Raw genomic sequence first — 21,483 nt, 5'->3', positions numbered from 1 at the left:
GGCTCTCTGCTAATTCTGAAGTTATGATACCTTTTATGGGCACCACCAACAGTGTATGGGAAAATGGATTCAAAGGGAACTCCCTCTGCTGGTGATTTACTGAATGTGCAATCCTAAAGGAGGGCTGTGATTGGTTAATGATATGTCAATTTCTATGTATATAATTTGTCCTGAAATCCAAATACAGTGCTTTCGGAAAGGTTTCAGACCCCTTGACTTTTTCCACATTTTGTTACGTTACAACCTTATTGTAAAATAGATTTTTTTAAATTTAAAAAACATCAATCTACACACAATAGTCTATAGTGACAGAGCAAAAACAGGTTTTTATATATGTTTTCAAATGTATAAAAATTAAAAAACAGGAATACCTTATTTACATAAGTATTCCGACCCTTTGCGATGAGACTTGAAATTGAGCTCAGGTGTGTCCTGTTTCCATTGATCATCCTTGAGATGTTTCTACAACTAGGAGTCCACCTGTGGTAAATTTAATTGATTGGACATGATTTGGAAAGGGGCACACCTGTCTATATAAGGTCCCACAGTTGACAGTGAATGTCAGAGCAAAGACCAAGCCATGAGGTCAAAGGAATTGCCCATAGAGCTCCAAGAATGGATTGTGTTGAGGTGTAAATTAATTACTTTTATTTAATCAATTTTAGAATAAGGCTGTAACGTAACAAAGTGGGAAAAGTCAAGTGGGCTGAATACTTAACGAATGCACTTAAAATTAAATTATATTATTCAAATAGTAAAATCATTTTAAATGCCCGTTCCTGCCGAAAACACACATTACCAAGACTGTCAGGTGCAAATGTGCTTGTGAACGATTCCCTTTTTATTTGTTCTAAGCATTTTGAGTGGCGCGTAGTGAGAATGGAATAATGATTATTCTTGTGTCCTTTAAAGAGATCACGTCTCAATTTGTTTAGAATTTCCTTGATGTCAGTATTGATCTGACCATTTTGTACCCCTTTCACTGGATTTTCTTTGTATTTCATGTTCTGGAAATACACATTTCTTACTCTGACCTTACGTACCCATTCAGATTTGTATTCCTTGGAAACCACAAACACCTTCTTTTTTTTTTCTTTTTTTTTTTTTTTCTTGTTGCTTTCAGTCTGCCCCAAAAATTGCACTTTAGAAACCTGCTCTTGGCATTTTGCAGCCAGAAATGCATGGTGTTGTTGCAAAGGTTAAAGGAAGGTCTATTTGTTTGATTAACAGTGGATAAGAAATGTATTTGATTTTGGCTGTGTGACTGCCAAGACCCCTGTGTTATCTCTTTGGCTGGAATCTTGATCTCCCTCTGCCTGTCATCAAATCACTTAACTTTATAGTAATGACAGAATTACAAACGACTGGAGGTTATAGAAATCTGTGGTAAAACATACACTGAACCAATATTGTGGTTTTCCCAAGTACTGCACTATGCCTGGGACCCTTGGCATTCAACTTTGTTTTAGCTATCCATGTAAAAACCAAAAGGTCTGGATTGATTCTGAATGTGACAGAAGTTGTCAAACTCATGTTTTGTACTTGTGTGCAGGAGCAAACAACCAGGCCATGATCCGTGTGTTGAGCTTGGGCTCGGCAGAGCGCACCCTGCTGAAGGGCTTCACTGGTGCAGTCACAGACCTGGCCTTCGCACACCTGGATTCCACCCTGCTGGGATGTGTTGACGAGGCCGGTAACCTGGTCATCTGGCAGCTCACCTGCCATAGCAGCAAGATCCTGTATCCTCCTCATTCTACTCAATAATAGCACTTCCCTTGGTTTTTTCCTACTGTTTCATGTAACAATATACATTTACCTGCTTTTGACCATTTAAAAGCACATTATATAGGATAGTGTGATGTGTGTACATCTGTGTGTTATGCACCTTAACCCACATACTTCCCAGCGATCAAGTCATTGTCCACGTCCGGAGGCCTGAGGACACACCTCTGAACTCCAATAGGAGGTTGATCTGGTGTCCCTTCATCCTAGAGGACAATGAAGAGAACCCTGAGGATGCCAGCCAGACCCTGGCCCTACTGCATGAAGACAGAGTATGTACAGTGCCTTCAGAAAGTATTCACACCCATTGACTTTTTCCACATTTTGTTGTTACAACCTGAATTTAAAAAGGATTAAATGGAAATGTCACTGGCCCACACACAATACCCCATAATGTTATTGGAATTATGTTTTTTGATTATTATTTTTTACACATTAATAAGAAAATATATAGAAGCTGAAATGTCTTTAGTCAATAAGTATTCAGCCCTTTTGTTATGGCAAGCCTAAATAAGTTCAGCAGTAAAAATGTGGTTGTCACATAAGTTGCATGCAGTAATAGTGTTTAACATGATTTTTGAATGACTGTCTCATCTCTATACCCCACACATCCAATTATCTGTAAGGTCCCTCAGTCAAGCAGTGAATTTCGAACACAGATTCAACCGCAAAGACCAGGGAGGTTTTCCAATGCCTCGCAAAGAAGGGCACCTATTGTTACATGGGTAAAAAAAATGAAATAAAATGGAATGTCCATTTGAGCATGGTGAAGTTATTAATTACACTTTGAATGGTGTGTAAATACACCGTCACTATAAAGATACAGGCGTCCTTCTCCTGCCCAGAGAGGAAGGAAACCCCTCAGGGATTTCATCATGAGGCCAATGGTGACTTTAAAACAGTTGCAGAGTTTAATGGCTGTGATAGGAGATGGATAAGCAACAGTGCAGTTACTCTACAATACTAACCTAAATGACAGAGTGAAAAGAAGGAAGCCTGTACAGAATAGCAAATATTCTAAAACATGCATCCTGTTTGCAACAAGGCACTAAAGTACTGCAAACAATGTGGAATAGAAATGAACTTTGTCCTGAATACAAAGCGTTATGTTTGGGGCAAATCCAATACAACACATTACGGAGTACTACTCTCTGTATTTTCAAGCATATAGTGGTTGCTGCATCATGTTACGGGTGTGCTTGGAATTGTTAAGGCCTGGGGAGTTTTTCAGGTTAAAAAAAACTGAATAGAGCTACAAATTGGCAAAATCCTAGACGAAAACCTGGTTCAGTCTACTTTCCACCATACTTTGGGAGAGAATCACCTTTCAGCAGGACAATAACCTAAAACTCAAGGCCAAATGTACACTGAAGTTGCTTACCTAGAAGACGGTGAATGTTCCTGATTGGCCGAGTTACAGTTTTGACTTAAATCTGCTTGAAAATCTATGGCAAGACCTGAAAATGGTTGTCTAGCGATGATCAACAACCAATTTTGAGGTAGAATTTTGAAAATAATGATGGGCAAATGTTGCACAATCTAGGTGTGCAAAGCTCTTCGTCTTACTCAGAAAGACGCGCAGCTGTAATCGCTGCCAAAGGTGATTCTAACATGTATTGACTCGGGGTTGAATATTTATCTAATCTAGCTATATTAGTGTCTTATTTTGTTTTACAAACGGTCAAAATGTTCTTCCAATTTGACAGAGTATTATGTGTAGATCATTGACAAAAAATGTAAACTATAACCATTTTAATCCCACTTTGAAACACAACAAAATTTGAAAAAAGTTATTCCTGAAGGCACTGTATGCCCTGCTTACACATAACCGGACTATTTACAAATGCCGCCGCCTCTTCCATTTGTACTATTTCCTTTACTCCCTCCCTTCAGCTGATTGTCCTGTCTTTTCTCCCCAGGCTGAAGTGTGGGATCTGGAGATCCTCCGCAGCAACAATGGCACCTGGCCAGTAGATGCCACTGACCTAAAGGACGGAGTTATAACCATAAAAGGACATACAGATGTAGGGCATTTAAATAATTTAGTAATCACATGGTCTGTTTCCAGTATGGAAAGCACTTATTTACGGGCTGGTTTTTAGTGTAGAAATTGAGTATGGGGTTTTTCTTTTTTTCTCCAGCGCATCAGTGAAGGTGCCCTGTCTCCGGATGGCACAGTCTTGGCCACAGCCAGTCATGATGGATATGTAAAGTTCTGGCAAATCTACATTGAAGGACAGGACCAGCCAAGGTAGACCTTTTTACTCACTTACTAAATTTTATACTATTAAATTATATTCTTGAACATTCCAGCTGTTTCTCTATGGTTACTTTGACTTTCCTTTGTGAAGTCCTCTCCCCGGCTTCTTCCACAGATGTCTACACGAGTGGCAGCCCCACAACGGGAACCCCCTTTCCTGCCTGCTGTTCTGTGACAACCACAAGAAACAGGACCCAGAGTAAGTAACTACTGCTGCTTTACTCTTTATCTTAACAGGCGTTGGGAGGATTTAGGGTTTAAGACTTTGTTTTGGGTGGGTTGTATCTTTTACATTTTTTTAATCAGACTACATTTTAAAATGGGTAATAAATACATGTTCATTTTGAGTTCCACGGGGTTAGGTAGACACGTGTAGGTGCCATCTTTTTCAGCATTACCCAATGCAATCAGTCATTTTCTCTTAAGCGCCCATGAGAGATTAATAAATGTTCTTCCCCTTTTGCCTTTCTAGTGTTCCATTCTGGCGCTTTCTGATTACTGGAGCTGATCAGAACCAGGAGTTGAAGATGTGGTGCACAGTGTCATGGACCTGCCTGCAGACCATCAGGTCTGACTGTTTTACCTGTGGGTTTCGCTATGCTTTTATGCTTGCAAGTTGTCTGTTACTGGACATGTTTTAACAAGAGCCTATGTACATGTGCTCTAGGTTCTCTCCAGACCCGTTCAACTCCTCAGTCCTGCCCTGTCTGAAGGCCAGTCTGGACCTGTCTGCAGAATGCCTCATCCTCAGTGACGTACAGAGAAAGGTCAGAATAACTTTTTATGTTCTGCTGTGTCACTGTGATCTTTCAACTGTAATCCTGTTGGATATTAGTATAATGAGTAATTGACCCTGGTTTGTGTTGTCCCTCTAGGTGTTGTATGTGATGGAGTTGTTGCAGGACCAGGAAAAAGGCAGAGCCAGCTTCACAGCCGTGTCAGAGTTTCTGCTCACACACCCTGTGCTTAGCTTCGGTGTTCAGGATGTCAGCCACAGCCGCCTGTGCCACACGGAGGTCCTCCCGCCAGACGAGGAGAGCGAGAGTATGACTGCAGGTGGGCTTCACCTTTTATACCCATTACCACTGTAACCGGATCTAACGATGGGCTGGTCTAACTCAGAATTATCATGGGTCAAATTTTTGCTTATGTTTTATTAAGACTTGTTCTTCCCTTTATCTCTAGATGGCAACCAGGGCACAATGGAATCCAAAGCTGGGATCCAAATCAAGCTATATTGTGTTCACACAAAGTGAGTGTCCTTATTCATGGTCATTATTACCATATTTACTAAGAGGTCTGCATTTAAATTATATAGTATCCCATTTCATACACCCATATGGGTGTTTATGTATTCTTCTGCCCACAGGTCCCTTCAAGATGTGCAGATCTGGTTCCAGCCAAACCTTGGATCTGGCTCATCCTTGTTCCTGCCTCACTCGAACTCAAATAATGGCTTTGGTGAGTTAGGTAAACTGTTAGTCTTCATAAACCAAAACTATCCTCTTCTGCGTTTTAAGTGAGATTTTAGAAATGTTATCCCAATTTTTCATGGATAAAAATCCATATTTGTACTTTCCTAGGTTTTTCAGATCACTTGACAGACATGAGTGTGGAAGGTTTGAGCTCTGATAAGGAATCTGGATGCGGCTCCGAAAATGATCTCTGCAAGATTCCCGCTCTTGCTGACTTCCTGTCCCCCTCTGGCACTGCTGCTATGCCCAAGCTCATGACCCCTGACGCCTTCATGACCCCCAGTGCTTCGGTATGTCCTGTTCCAAATGCTCTCTATTCTATCAAAATTACAGTGAATATCCAAGGATGGAAGATTACTCCTGGATCTTGATCCTGCTTTTCATTTTGTTTCTACCTTTGTCCCCCAGGTCCCAGCCTCCCCAGGCAGCAGTGCCAGCAGCCTGACCATAGTGACAGCCATGAGCAGCAACTCTGACAGTGGCGCCAGGTAGGTCTACTCGAAGAGTGCATAAGAGGAGAGGAATTCATAATTAACTAGAATGAGCAGGCAAACCGATTTGTGGTTTGACGTCCCTGACTCCAGTGATGGTAATGTCTGCAGGGGAGGAGAGGAGCTCACCCAGAGCCCTAAGATGTCTGTGGAGAGCAACTCCATCCTCATCGCAGGCTTAGGGGACAACATGCCGGTAGGCCAAACATGCACGCGCAGACACATACACAGCATGATGCCGTCATTACACACAGTTAGAAAGCAGGATATGTGCCACACAATTGGAGAGTCTGAGGGGCTAAAGTAACGTGTTCATGTCAACTTACAAGACCTTTCGTCCCTCTCCATCGTATGTGACATTATCCTTACTCCTTGTTCCATTTTGGTCTTCCCGGCTGTCTCATAAAGATTTACCATCTTCCACAAGAGACCACTCCTCATACGCTCATGTTCCCCCTCACCTACCCCCTCCGCCCTCTACAGGGGCTTCCCTCTCCAAACCCGCCCCTCTCGCTGGACCCGCAGGTCATTGAGCCTATGCTGATTCAGCAGGCCTCTCCTACCCGGGCCCGCTCTCCGGACGTCATCTCGTCTGCCTCCACGGCCATGTCTCAGGACATACCTGAGATCGCCTCTGAGACGCTGCAGCGAGGCCTGGGGGGGATGTCTGGAGCTGAATCTCGAGAAACTCTCCCAGCCCTCCACACAGACAGTATGGCTTCTGCAGCCTCAGCTCTTCACCACCTCTCTCCACGAAACCGGAACAGCTCTGACCATGGCCATCTGCCCCTGGAGCTGGGTGCTGTAGTAGGAGCAGTGGAGGCGGAACAGAGGCTCAGTAACACCCCCTCACTACTGGAGAACGCTCTGTCACAGGAGAATGCTGCTGCCGCTGCCTCCTGCTCAGACAACAATGTGAGCCACCCGTGGCCTGCAGCTCCTGACATCACACGGGAAACACGAAACAGCCTGCGAGACAATGGCCTGGGAGACTGGTAAGTTCACACACTGACATAAGCACAATGTCTTTACCGATGCAAGAAACCCCAGAGCATACACGGGTCTCTTTGTTTCTCTTAGTTCGAGGGAGGAAATTAAGGACAGACACATGTCCTCTCCATACCACAGACGCACCTACCACTTAACCCAGAATGACAGTCAGGACGCCAGTGCAGAACAGAGGTAAGATAGACATCTCTGGAACTCCCCTTCAGTTCTCAATTACCCTGGAAGGCTGTGGTATTTGCTTTGTTTTTTTGGAGGTCAGTGCTTGATTTGAAGTTTGCTTGTAAAGGTAAACTTGATTCTGATTTAAAGCTGCTACACATAGGATGTTTTTGCATTGTAATTTCAGAAAATGTCAATATCTGGTGCTAATAGTGGAATGATGGTGTTTCACAGTATTACTTACCCACCAGTGTTGTGATTGGCTGTGATATTTGTCTATTGATTTTTGCCTGCCGGAGCGGCATCTGTTGTCAAACTGCGAAAGCTGTTCTGACCGTGGATGTGTTTTCTAGTGGAAATCGCAATTTTCTTGGTTGCTAAAATTCAAACCGTTTGCTCAATTTCAGTTTGTGAGAGAACTAGCACTGAATAGCTTAGGAAGTCATTTTACCATCTAAATCCCTGTGAAAAATGTTTTCAATTTCAAAATATTGTTTTTACTGCTGTTTTGAAGTAGGGCTGGCCCGGCCCCTTGTTGACCAAAATCTTGATCAACTGTTTTTTTCCATATGGACACATCCAACAGTGCAGTTACAGCTTAATTCAAAAATGTATTTTATTGTTAGAAATCTCATCAATCTACACACAATACCAAATCATGACAAAGCCTAAACAGGTTTTTATACATTTTAGCAAATGTATAAACATAAATGTAATATTTCAGTTATGTAAGTATTCAGAACCTTACTCAGTACTTTGTTGAAGCACATTTGGCAGCGATTAAAACCTTGAGTCTCTTGGGTATGACGCTACAAGCTTGGCACACCTGTATTTGGAGAGTTTTTTTTCCATTCTTCTCTGCAGATCCTCAAGTTGTCAGGTTGGATGGGGAGTCTGCACAGCTATTTTCAGGTCTCTACAGACGTGTTTGATCAGGTTAAAGTCCGGGCTCTGGCTGGGCCACTCAAGGACATTCAGATACTTTTCCCGAAGCCACTCCTGCATTGTCTTGGCTGTGTGCTTAGGTCATTGTCCTGTTAGAAGATTAACCTCTCTTGGGTAGGGGGCAGTATTTTCACCTCCAGATGAAAGGTGTGCCCAAAGTAAACTACCTGTTACTCAGGCCTAGAAGCTAGGGTATGCATATAATTGGTAGATTTGGATAGAAAACACTCTAAAGTTTCTAAAACTGTTAAAATAATTTCTGTGAGTATAACAGCCGGGAAGAACTATTGGATATGAGAGCAACGTCAACTTACCAACATTACGACCAGGAATACGCCTTTCCCGAAGTGAATCCTGTGTTTGGACCATCACCCAGGACAATAGATCAGATCCCAGTAGGCAACCCAAAACAACGGCGCCGCACAAGGTGCAGATGGAGCGGTCTTCTGGTCAGGCTCCGCAGACGGTCACATCGCTCACTGCTCCCGAGGTATACTACTCGCCAATGTCCAGTCTCTTGACAACAAGGTAGACGAAATTCGAGCAAGGGGTTGCCTTCCAGAGAGACATCAGAGATTGTAACATTCTGTTTTTATTTTATTTATTTAACCAGGTAGGCTAGTTGAGAACAAGTTCTCATTTGCAACTGCGACCTGGCCAAGATAAAGCAAGCAGTGTGACACAGACAACAACACAGTTACACATGGAGTAAACAATAAACAAGCTAATAACACAAACAAGTCGATGACACAGTAGAAAAAAGAAAGTCTATATACAGTGTGTGCAAATGGCATGAGGTAGGCAATAAATAGGCCATAGGAGCGAATAATTACAATTTATCAGATTAACACTGGAGTGATAAATGAGCAGATGATGATGTGCAAGTAGAGATACTGGTGTGCAAAAGAGCAGAAAAGTAAATAAAATAAAAACAGTATGGGGATGAGGTAGGTAGATTAGATTGGGTGTTTCACAGAAACATGGCTCACTCGGGATACCGACAAACCAACATCTCTTTGGTAAGTAGAAGGGTGTGGATGTATGCCTTATGATTTACGAGTCGTGATGTGATCATAACAACATACAGGAACTCTAGTCCTTTTGTTCACCTGACCTAGAATTCCTTACAATCAAATGCTCAACCACATTACCTACCAAGAGAATTCTCTTCGATTATAATCACAGCCATGTATATTCCCCCCAGCAGTCACCTCGACGGCCCTGAAAGAACTTCATTGGACTCTATGTATACTGGAAACCACATATCCTGAGGCTGCATTTATTTTAGCTGAGAATTTTAACAAAGCTAATCTGAAAACAAGGCTCCCTAAATTGTATCCGCTTATCGAATGCGCAACCCGGGCTGGCAGCATTATGGATCATTGCTACTCTAACTTCCGCGACTCATACAAAGCCCTCCCTCGCCCTCCTTTCGGCAAATCTGACCGACTCCATTTTATTGCTCCCAGCCTATAGGCAGAAATGAAAACAGGAAACAGAAAGCTTGTCCGACCAATTTGACCCCACGCTTCAAGATTGCTTCCATCACGTGGACTGGGATATGTTCCGGATAGCCTTATACAACAACATTGATGTATATGCTGATTTTGTGAGCAAGTTTATTAGCAAGTGCATCGGTGATGTTGTACCCACGGTGACTATTAAAACCTTCCCCAACCAGAAACCATAGATTGATGGCAGCGTTCGCGCAAAACTGAAAGCGCGAACCACTGCTATTAATCATGGCAAGGTGAGCGGAAACATGACCGAATACTAACAGTGTAGCTATTCCATCCGCAAGGAAAACAAACAAGCTAAGCGTCAGTATGGAGACTGGAAATTAAAGTCTCAATTCAACGGCTCAGACACAAGAAATATATGGCAGGGTCTACAGTCAATCATGGATTACAAAAAGAAAAACAGCCCCGTCGCGGACATCGTCAAACTAAACATTTTCTTTGCTCACTTTGAGGAGAATACCGTGCCACTGACACGGCCCGCTACCAAAACCTGCGGGCTTTCCTTCACCGCAGCCAACGTAAGTAAAACATTTAAACGTGTTAACCCTCGCAAGGCTACTTGCCCAGACGGCACCCCTAGCCACATCCTCAGAGCATGCGCAGACCAGCTGGCTGGTGTGTTTACGGACATATTCAATCAATCCCTATCCCAGTCTACTGTTCCCACATGCTTCAAGATGTCCACCATTGTTTCTGTACCCAAGAAACCAAAGGTAACTGAGCTAAATTACTATCGTCCTGTAGCACTCACTTCCGTCATCATGAAGTGCTTTGAGAGACTAGTCAAGGATCACATCACCGACACCCTAGACCCACTTCAATTTGCTTACTGCCCCAATAGGTCTGCAGACAACGCAACCACACTGGAAAATAACCTCACACTCAACATCAACAAAACAAAGGAGATGATGGACTTCAGGAAACAGCAGAGGGAGCACCGCCCTATCCACATTGACGGGTCAGTAGTGAAGGTGGAAAGTTTTAAGTTCCTTGGCGTACACATCACGGACATACTGAAGTGGTCGTCCCACACAGACGGTGTGGTGAAGAAGGCGCAACAGCGCCTCTTCAACCTCAGGAGGCTGGAGAAATTTGCCTTGTCACCAAAAACACTCACAAACCTTTACAGATGCACAATCGAGAGCATCCTGTCGGGCTGTCACCGCCTGGCACGACAACTGCTCCGCCCACAACCGTAAGGCTCTCCAAAGGGTAGTGAGGTCTGCACCGGGGGCAAACTACCTGCCCTCCAGGACACCTACACCACCCGATGTCACAGGAAGGCCATAAAGATCATCAAGGACAACAACCACCCGAGTCACTGCCTGTTCACCCCGCTATCATCCAGAAGGCGAGGTCAGTACAGGTGCATCAAAGCTGGGACCGAGAGACGATGTAATAAATGTATCACTAGTCACTTTAAACAATGCCTCTTTATATAATGTTTACATATCCTACATTACTCATCTCATATGTATATACTGTACTCTATACCATCTACTGCATCTTACCTATGCCGCACAGCCATCGCTCATTATATTTATATGTACCTATATCTATATGGATGATTTATATAGCCAGGCACGTTTAACAGGCTATTGATTATAGACCTAATTAAGTTGGGTTTCCTCTCTCCTCACTTTTCTTAGACAATTATAGTAAGTGTTGCTTTCTCATCTCCTAATTCCGCCGCATTGTTCTCAACACCAATATGCTGGTCAATGTTGCTATTATGCCCATAGCAACATGGTCTTGGAAAAGGTGCCCATTCACCAGCGCACTGCTACGTTTCAAACCCGTGGACAACGAGCACGATCCAATGTGGGAGAAAGCACATTTGTTATAAAATAATATTATTTTTGTTCTGCACCATTGTTCTTACATAATATAACTATATACAATTTCTGTAGCAAATGTCTTAGTCCATCAGTCTGTGCCAGGCCCATGGCCTCGACTATGGATTATTCCACTCAGATATGCACGAGTCAGACAGGTGTCTTGTACACCATGATTTTTTTATTTGCTACTGCTCAACTAAATCTCGATCGACCAACAGCCTTTCGACCAAACAATCGACCAGTCGACTAAATGGGGTCAGCCCTAATTTGAAGCTGGTAGACCAAAACCACTGTTTGAAGTTTTGATCAGCTTCAAGAAGTTGTAAAAACAATATTTTTTTCTTATTGAAACTATATTTCACAGTGATTTAGATGGTACAATGATTGACAAAACTGCTTGTTTTCTCAGAAACTGAAATTGAGCGAATAGTGTAGAATTTTTGCAACCAGGAAATTAGCCATTTCCACTAGATAACACAGCCACAAAGTCAGGACAGCTTTCCCAGTTTGACAGCAGATGCCACTCCGGCAGGAGAAATCAATAGGCGAATATCACATCTAATCACAACACTGGCGAGTAAGTAATACTGTGAAGCACAATCATTCCACTATTAGTGCCAGATATATTATGGTTTTTGAATGCAATTACAATGCAACATTTCTACAACAACAAAAAAATCCTATGTGTAGCACCTTCAATGTTCATCCTAAACCTGTAGGGTTTTTTGTACCCATGCCTTAGTCTCGCTTATCACCAACTGTGAGCACTTATCCTGTACCTCTTGTTTTGCCTTCCTGTAACAGTGACCATGACGATGAGGTGGCCAGTCTAGAGTCGTCTTCAGGGAACTGTGGAGCCAGGTCGTCTCAAAGACTGCCAGTGAAGGAGTGGAAGAGTTCTCCCAGAGGCTCCCCTAAACTTAAGAGGAAGAGTAAAAAAGATGACGGGTGGGTGATAGCAGTCATGGTAAACCTTTTCTGTTATTTTACTTCAATGTCTAATGGCCTCTCTGCCTTCTCTTTTCAGGGATGCATCTCATGCCTCTCAGTCCAGGCAGCCTGAGCAGCATCATCAGGTAAGTGATCATGGTTGTTTGTTGTGATTATGACGCTGACACCAGGATGTACACCCATTATGTGTATTTTCAGCAATACCATTTGTTTACATTTGTCATTTAGCAGACTCGCTTATCCAGAGCGACTTACATACATACATTAAAAAAATTCAAATTAAAAAATCACACTGTTCCCCCGTGGGAATCGAACCCATAACTCTGGCATTGCAAGCGCTATGCTCTACCAACTGATCCACATGGGATAAGTAGATTATTCAGTATACCTGGTTTGCTTAGACGTTATGGTCTTCTGAACTTTTCAAGTTCTCTGCTGCCAATGACTGGAACAAACTGCAAAAATCTCTGAAGCTGGAGACTTATATTTCCCTCACAAACTTTAAGCATCAGCTGTCGGAGCAGCTTATCAATCATTGCACCTGTACATAGCCCATCTGTAAATAGCCCACCCAACTACCTCATCCCCATATTATTATTATTTTTTGCTACTTTGCACCCCAGTATCTCTACTTGCACATTCATCTTCTACACATCTATCACTCCAGTGTTTAATTGTTAGATTGTAATTATTTCGCCACTATGGCCTATTTATTGCCTTACCTCCTTAATCTTACCTCATTTGCACACACTGTATATATACTTTTCTATTGTGTTATTGACTGTACGTTTGTTTATCTAATGTGTAACTCTGTGTTTGTGTCGCACTGCTTTGCTTTATCTTGTACAGTTGTAAATGAGAACTTCTCAACTGGCCCACCTGGTTAAATAAAGGTGAAATTAAATCAACTTTCCTCTGTCATCTGATGTGACCTATAGCAGATGAACCCAGAGGTGCTGGAAGAACTCCTGATTTTGCTCCGTAACCAGCAGAGGGAGATAGCGGAGCTCCATCAGAGTCAGCTGGAGCTGCTTCAGAGAGTGACGGGCCACATGGACGCCGTGCAGAGCTCTGTCATAGCCCACGTAGAGCACGTCATGGTCAGCCAGCAGGAGCACGAACGTATCCTTACAACTGGGATATGTTACAAATTACAACTCCTAGACCTCCCTTTTTTCTGGTACCATAGAGAATTATAAATGAGATAAGCCGTTCCCCAAAGCAGCTGCTTTGTTTACGAAGAGCACACGACAAGGAGCAAACGGAAGCTTTCGTGACGATTTACTGTTGTGCAGCTCAAGAGGGGTGATCAAGTCACACTTGAAATTCATTACTGCCAGCTAAATATTTTATAACTAAGTGTAACTATCTAATACATTCTTTCCAGCTCAAGGCTCCAGCTATGCATGTGGTTGGCTAACTTGCTAGCTTGTAAGGTCAAGCTTCTTGCTTCTTGCTTAATCCCCTCCTGGATCAAGATCCTTGCTGTCTAATATTTGTTTTTTGCTTTGCAGCAAACCTTTTGAGATAGTTGTGCGACTTTGAGCTGGAGGGTCTGTTCTTGCAATCTGTTTTATTTTTGATCACTATATAAATAAAATTGCCTGAAATACCATATACCCACCCCGGTATGGTACAGGAACGGTAGGAAGGTATTAAAATTGGGACACCGTCCAACCAGGATCACTGCAATATATAGGGCAGTGTTATGAATGCAAATATTGTAGTTTAAATGGATTTAAATTCAAATGAACCAAGAACCTTTTGTCTTCTAGAAAGGTGCTTAATTAAGACCATTATTTTGTTGCATCAACCCACCACACAAGTTCCTCTGTGTCTGATCCTTGACCCGGCATTGATTCTCAGAGAGGAGAATGGAGAGAATCCTAGCAGAGGGACACACCCGTAACCAGCAGCTCCAGGAGCATCTCTCGCAGCAGCTAGGTCAAACTCTCAGTAACACCCTTTGTAATCGGCTGGACAAGACTCTCCGAGAGGAGATGAAGAAGACTGTTCCTCCCAGTTAGTACACTTCCTTAATTTTTCCAATAACATATTCTGTTTTTTTTATCAAATAAGTGTTTCACTGTGTAAAATCTCTGAGGTAACTGTTTGAGCTTACCTCACAGCTATCACCAAGAGCCTGGAGCCTGTCACTGCCCAAATGAGTAACACCATTGCTGCTAAGCTGACGGCTGTGGAGGCAGCACTGAAGGAGAACGTTAGCAAAGTCGTGAAGTCAAAGGTTAGTGGCAACCTTCAGATCATCATGGTTTCTAGAGCAGCATTTCTCAAGCTTGGGGTTGAAAATAAATTATAATACGCCGCTTAGTACATAGAACAGCGGTCACGTGAGTAACCTTCGATATCTGCTATTAGGGGTTCTGTTTTTTTCCCTATCAATTTGGTTCACTTTTGAATGGTTGAGGCTATAAGCTGTAATGACCCAATTTTCTGAAAGCTACGACTCTCGGGAACCCATGTCTTTCCTTCCACTGCTCTCGCATATTAAAATGGGGTCGTGGGACAAAAAAGTTTGGTCACCTCTGCTCTAAATCCTAGGTTGGTCATTGGATCAAGGAATGTAAAATTGTCATAGCTCACTTATTCAGTACTCTCTCTTATTTAGTCTTCAGTCAAAATGCACACATAAAAATGACCTGAAGCATTCATCTTTATCTCTCTATCCCTTCCTGTGCAGAACACCACAGATGCTATTGGCCGAGCAGCTGCCGAGGCAATGCAGGGGCCTATCCAGGCTGCCTACAAGGATGCTTTCCAAGGCATTGTGCTGCCTGTGTTTGAGAGAGGCTGCCAGTCTATGTTCCAGCAGATCAATGAGAGCTTCAAGCAGGGCACCCATGAGTGTAAGACAATCCTATTACCAACTGTTAACCCTCAGAATTTCTACTCCAGGCTGTTTGTTAGCTTTATGCAGTACCACGAGAGCAAGGTCAAGAACTTAGCCTTATTTTTAGCTTTTCACATTTATCATATGTTTAATTCAAGAAGAGCAGTGGGCTTTGTATGTAAATATTTGCTATATTCGTTTATTCAGCTGATTTTGTATTATGCTAACAGCACATCTGAATATGCCTGACAGATCTTTGTGTCGTACTGAGGATGTTTGTTTTCCTCTGTAGATATCCAGCAACTGGAGACCCATGTGAAGAACAAGAAGCAGCATGAGCAGGAAGCACGGGATCCTATGATTGGCCAGCTGCAACAGATGATTGACACGTTCCAGAACTCAACGGATCAGCTGGCCACCACCATCACAGCAAGTGTCCGCTCTGAGGTCCAGCATCAGCTCCACATGACGGTGGGAAAGTAAGTCCAACCAACGCCCAACAGAAAGCTCAATTTCTTTTTCTTTTTTTTTGTATTAGTGATTGGTAAAGCAATTAGAGATTGATCAGGCATCACAAACAGATGCCTTAGCAAGCAGTTTGGGTTGCCATATTGAGTGGCTGTGTAATGGATTGGTTGAGCAGAAACAAACACCTTAATCCTGGCTTAATTTCAGTACATAAATTCGATTGAACCACCGTCTGCGATGCAATTAATTTCATGGCACTTGAGTTTATAGATTTTTAGGTGTTTCAAAAAATGTCTGTAGGAATTTACACATTTTTTACTATTTCAATGTTTTGATAGTGTACCTTGGGTATATAACTGTGCCGGTTCGGTCCTGTGTCCAGTTTGCAGGACTCGATCCTGACCCAGGTGCAGCGCATTGTGAAGGGTGAGGTGAGTATGGCCATGAAGGAGCAGCAGGCAGCTGTGAACTCCAGCATCATGCAGGCCATGCGCTCTGCTGCAGGCACGCCTGTCCCCACCGCACACCTGGACTACCAGGCCCAGCAAGCCAGCATCCTGCAGCTGCTGCAGCAGGGACAGCTCAACCAGGCCTTCCAACAGGTGAGAGTCCTGCTCCCCTCTGCCTCCCAGCTGCTCACAGCGTCTCCTCTCCAATGCGTGGTGGATGTCAGAGGGCATCATTTAAAGATACCTGTGGCGTCTGATCGGTCTCTTCTCCTGCAACCCCCCTCTATAGGCCCTGTCAGCCTCTGACCTGAACCTGGTTCTGTATGTGTGCGAGACCATCGACTCCCAGCAGGTGTTTGGCCAGCATCCCTGCCCCCTCATCCAGCCAGTGCTGCTGTCCCTAATACAGCAGCTGTCCACTAACCTGGCCACACGCTCTGAGCTCAAGATCAGGTACGCATGCGCACCCACAGGAGCATGTCATAAGTTGTCTGGAAACCGTTGATCGTGAAAAACCCATCAGCGTTCTAGACACAAACTGGTGCACCTGTCACCTACTACCATACCCTGTTCAAAGGCACTTAAATCTTTTGTCTTGCCCATTTACCCTCTGAATGGCACACATACACAATCCATGTCTCAATTCTCTCAAGGCTTAAATATCATTTAACCTGTCTCCTCCCCTACATATACACTGATTGAAGTGGATTTAACAAATTACATCAATAAGGGATCATAGCTTTTACCTGGTCAGTCTATGTCATGGAAAGAGCATTTGTTCTTAATATCAAAACACATCCATTTTAATTCTTAAACACACCTTTGGTGTTTGCTCTTAATCAGGTTTATGCTCTCTTTTACAAGCCTCCCTCAAGGAACATACTGACTGACAAACCTTAGTCACATTTCCTCCATGTTGAGCTGTGTCAAACTGCAGCTCTACTGCTTTTTACGAGTTTAGACCATGTAACAAATGTGTGTAATAGGAACATGACAGGCCTATGAATATGAAAACATATCCAGACAATGCACTGCCAAGTCCCTTTACTGCTCTTTAAGAGCTCAAATGATCCGTCTTAATCCAGTTTGAATGACACCCTAAACTATCAGCCTGATACTGGCCAGCTGTTGAGAGTTCTACATCTGTGGGACTGAATCTGTAGCTGAGGCTGCCTTTTTCAAACACTCCATGCCTTTTTAATGCATGGTACAAGATATCTGTTTTAACTTATTTTGACCTCAAAATGTAAGGACTGTCGGTGTAACTTTGCAAGGGCTTTTAAGGGCATATCAGTCTCAGTAGAGAAGAGTCCTGATTGGGCTGTTGTCCAAGGTATGTGATATTTATAAATGTAGGACTTTGCTGAAATTAGAGGGAAATTGGTCCCTTTGAGCGTTGGGAGGTTAATGGCTCTTAAGCCCCAAGATTACCATTGAGAGAACTGTGCTTAGAGGTTTTAAATGCTTTGGATTGGGTCTGCAGATGTAAAATTGGAACAATCTGATGCGACGCATTTGGTTTGAGCCACTGGATTGGGTAACAGGACAGTGCTGCTGAGCGATCAGGGTCACTCCACTGCGTTTACTGTTTTAATCAAGACATTCAAATCTTTGCCATCGGCTGCAAGGTCATTAGGGTAACTTCGTCGGGACATGCAAGCCAATAATACTATTGGCTTAAATGGTACAAACAGAGTCTTCTAAAAGCCTGTGGTAACCTTCTCTCTGTCTGTATCAGTTACTTGGAGGATGCTGTGATGAACCTGGACCATGGTGATCCGGTGACGAGGGACCACATGAGTGCGGTGCTGTCCCAGGTCCGACAGAAGCTGTTCCAGTTCCTGCAGTCAGATCCACACAGTCCTCTCAGCAAGAGAGCCCGGCGCCTGGTGATGATGCTTCAGGGCCTGGTCAATCACTAGTTCTGTGCTTGGCGCCCAATGATGGAGCCCCTTCACTTCCCTGTTCTGCTCCCACACAGTTAGAACAAAGTGCAGTGAGTTTCGTTGATGTGCTGAGGGGAGCAGAGCTGTTGTTAAAGAGATGTGAACATGATGTACAGAGCGATCGGAAAGTATTCAGACCCCTTGACCTTTTCCACATTTTGTTAGTTTACGGCCTTATTCTAAAACTGATTACATCGTTTTCCCCCTCATCAATCTACACATATTACCCTATTATGACAAAGCAAAAATGTTTGCTAATTTATGAAAAATGTAAATATTACATTTACAAAATATTCAGACCCTCTTCTTGGGTATGACGCTACAAGCTTGGCACACTTATATTTGGGGAGTTTCTCCCATCTCCACAGAGGAACTCTGGGGCTCTGTCAGTGACCATCGGGTTCTTGGTCACCTCCCTGACAAAGGCCCTTCTCCCCTGATTGCTCAGTTTGGTCGGGTGGCCAGCTCTAGGAAGAGTGATTCCAAATTTCTTCCATTTAAGGTGTTCTTGAGATCCTTCAATGCTGCAGACATTTTTTTGCTACCCTTCCCCAGATCTTTGCCTCGACACAATCCTGTCTCGGAGCTCTATGGACAATTACTAAGACCTTATGGCTTGGTTTTTACTTATACTTATGTAAATAAGGTATTTCTGTTTTTTATTTTTAATACATTTGAAAAATGTCTAAAAACCTTTTTGGCTTGTCATTATTGGTTATTGTGTGTGGATTGCTGAGGACATTTATTTAATCCACTTTAGAATAAGACTGTAACGTAATACAATGTGGAAAAAGTCAAGGGGTCTGAATACTTTCCGATGGCTCTGCACTTTCTGTACCCTCGTCACTTTTTGATGCATTGTACATCGAAATGTAACATTTCGTTTTATCTTTAATTTTTACGTGTAGAAATGGCAAGAACAGACTGGGTTTGCCCTTTTTGGACTTGTGTAGATTGAAGGATTTTTTTTCAGTGGACACCCGCTGTTCATGAGTACTACGAACCTTTCCATTACCATCTATTTGTCTTTTCCTTGTCATATCCACAAGAGGCTGTTTCAGAAATACCTATCCTAAATGTAGACCGTCGTTACAGATGGATGAGCCTTTTATGTTTTCTGTATATTCAACCATTCTGTTAAATCCAGTGTATTTCGCTTTGAGGGACTTCTACAGTAGGCTTTCAATCTACACGGTTAGTTTTTTTCCTTTCTCTGATATTTCCGTGTTACTATGTACATAGGACAGGAGTATGCTTGTGGAGTCTTAGAAACTAATAGGGCCGTCCACATGTATAGCTTTATAAGGTCAACTCTTATGATGGCACCTCGACAAAATTGTCCCATGTCCCTGATTTTTTTTTTTTTTTTTTTTGCCCTGGGTTTTTTTATACCAACAATCCTTAACATTTGTAAGACTTGTATGATTTCATGAACTTGCTTGAAGACTTATTGAAGTTGTTATAATCCATAGAAAATCCTTCTAACAAGTTGTTACTTATACTGGCCTCGTTTTTGCATCAGGATATCCAAGTTATGTTCGTAAACCTGATGTACATCTCCTGTTCTTTAGAGGGCAGCCCTTGAATGCAGTCACATTAATATTTTTTAGCATGCTTTCTTTTAGGCAACTTGCAAAGTCTAGTTGGAAAGTTCAACAAAACTGGGAGCATGGCTTAAGGTATTAATACGTGTTTGTCTTCTAAACAAGTTAAAATGGTCTAATTATCTAGGAACAGACCTGTGAAACTCCACAATGTTGGGTTGCATTATGAATGTCAACTGCCCAATGCCTACTATGCCACTGGTCAGTTGAGTGTCATGCAAATAAGATGTTTGTTTTCCCTCTCAAACCTTTAATGTGCAGGAACAAAACATTTATAGTAAGTGCCTTATTGTACTTCACTGATGGGGGTTTGGCCTCCACTACCTTTAGTTGTTGTTATGCCATTTGAAACAATTGTGTAAATTAACCATATTTGCCTGACTGTAAAAAGTGTGTTACCGGATTTTTACGCACACTTATCAATGACTTATTTTGCAAACAAGGGTGCAAATAGCACAGGAAGAGCATCTTTGCATTAGGAATACAAACATGATTTGACAATAGAGAGGCTGGCTAGAAAAGTTCTCATAAATTATTGATAATGTAATTCCACTTTACTGTAGGAGTGATGGGAAATATTTAAACCCATGATCATCTTGTCTTACCAATTCCAAAATGTCAATCTCTGCTATTGATGTCTTGTCATCTAATTTCAAGGACAGTTATTTGTTATGAACGTAACATTCCTTTCTTAGACCAAAAGTAGAATGAGGGGGACATAGGGCGGTGTGAACTAAGCTTGGAGGTGTTTCTTGCCAGTCCTGCACACTAGTCCTGAGGCATGCTTATTTTACCAGGTCAGAATTGTTTGACCATAGTAGTGGTTTGTTTGATAAGCACCTATTGGTGTTCCAATTTATTTAACATGACTTGTTGAAAGTTGATTCTCAACTCCCAGTTTTTCTTTGCTTCAATTATTTGAGTTACATCAGTGAACACTATATAGTTGCTAGGTCACCTTCAGCTGCTGATTGATTGACAAAACGCTAGGTATGCCTGTATGCTCAGGAGAACCGTGCATAAAAAGGCAAACTGCTATATTCAAGGTTATAAGCCATCTGTATTATCAAGCCACAAAGCTGTGTAAAGCAGACCGTAATGTCTTTCTCCACAATGTTGAGAGTGAGGAGGAATCTGTCCGTGGTGGAGGAGGTTGATGATCCATCTTTTATTGTATTAAGTTACATGTCTGGTAACTGGAATAGCAGTTGTTTGACCTGAAATGTAAAAGCAGGATGGTTTCCATGCTCTTAGTTTTACTTATGTTTCATATTGATCAGGGTTAAGCAACAAGAATCAGACATGAATGTTGATAACAGTAAGCTTGTACATAAACGCTATACAATCTAAATATTTTTTCCTCGTTTTCAAAAACATTGAAATCATGTTTTGTGTATTACTCATTTTGATGGTCATTTCCATCGTGCTTTGTTCCCTGTGCTTGGATTGTTGTATATTTTACTCGTTTCTTTTACCCTAAACGTTTTGGAATAAAAAAAGAAAATGATTAATGCATTGCATAGTGCCCTTTATTTCACATGTAGCCTATTCGACACCACATTTACGTTTTTACATTTTGTGGTAAAGATAATAGCCGAATCCCCCTTCCACATAGGAGTTGTTTGACGCGGGTGCATAAAACTAAAGATGGTAACTTTTTGACACAAGCATGTTTTTTCCATGAGGATGAACATGGGTTAATTGCCACATTGAGGTTAAAATAGCACTTTTCTCCC

At 42.5% G+C, this 21,483-nt stretch overlaps 1 protein-coding gene across 11 annotated transcripts in view; it reads left to right on the top strand.

Moving 5' to 3' along the window:
• The window catches only part of LOC115134279 (enhancer of mRNA-decapping protein 4-like), a 39,350-nt gene extending 18,092 nt beyond the window's left edge, over positions 1-21,258 (top strand). Inside the window, exons 5-29 of one of the 11 annotated variants that reach the window (XM_029668086.2) lie at positions 1,553-1,739; positions 1,907-2,054; positions 3,702-3,806; positions 3,924-4,033; positions 4,158-4,241; positions 4,515-4,610; positions 4,710-4,809; positions 4,918-5,098; positions 5,228-5,294; positions 5,412-5,503; positions 5,626-5,807; positions 5,926-6,005; positions 6,120-6,204; positions 6,417-7,003; positions 7,089-7,190; positions 12,283-12,426; positions 12,506-12,554; positions 13,368-13,551; positions 14,296-14,451; positions 14,559-14,674; positions 15,131-15,296; positions 15,573-15,759; positions 16,131-16,350; positions 16,487-16,650; positions 17,936-21,258. In XM_029668086.2, coding sequence (XP_029523946.1) covers positions 1,553-1,739; positions 1,907-2,054; positions 3,702-3,806; positions 3,924-4,033; positions 4,158-4,241; positions 4,515-4,610; positions 4,710-4,809; positions 4,918-5,098; positions 5,228-5,294; positions 5,412-5,503; positions 5,626-5,807; positions 5,926-6,005; positions 6,120-6,204; positions 6,417-7,003; positions 7,089-7,190; positions 12,283-12,426; positions 12,506-12,554; positions 13,368-13,551; positions 14,296-14,451; positions 14,559-14,674; positions 15,131-15,296; positions 15,573-15,759; positions 16,131-16,350; positions 16,487-16,650; positions 17,936-18,119 — 3,776 coding nt within the window. In that variant the 3' untranslated portion in view covers positions 18,120-21,258. Of the gene's footprint in view, positions 1-1,552; positions 1,740-1,906; positions 2,055-3,701; positions 3,807-3,923; positions 4,034-4,133; positions 4,242-4,514; positions 4,611-4,709; positions 4,810-4,917; positions 5,099-5,227; positions 5,295-5,411; positions 5,513-5,625; positions 5,808-5,925; positions 6,006-6,101; positions 6,205-6,416; positions 7,004-7,088; positions 7,191-12,282; positions 12,427-12,505; positions 12,555-13,367; positions 13,552-14,295; positions 14,452-14,558; positions 14,675-15,130; positions 15,297-15,572; positions 15,760-16,130; positions 16,351-16,486; positions 16,651-17,935 lie in introns of all 11 variants that reach the window. The other 10 variants (XM_065022582.1, XM_029668085.2, XM_065022584.1 and 7 more) reach the window with 10 other exon arrangements.
• Positions 21,259-21,483: the final 225 nt, after the last annotated feature.

The sequence above is a fragment of the Oncorhynchus nerka genome, linkage group LG9a (genome assembly GCF_034236695.1).
Source record: "Oncorhynchus nerka isolate Pitt River linkage group LG9a, Oner_Uvic_2.0, whole genome shotgun sequence".
NCBI lineage: Eukaryota > Metazoa > Chordata > Actinopteri > Salmoniformes > Salmonidae > Oncorhynchus > Oncorhynchus nerka.
The sequence above is the reverse complement of the archived record's forward strand: the minus strand, read 5'-3'. Positions and strand labels throughout refer to the sequence as shown.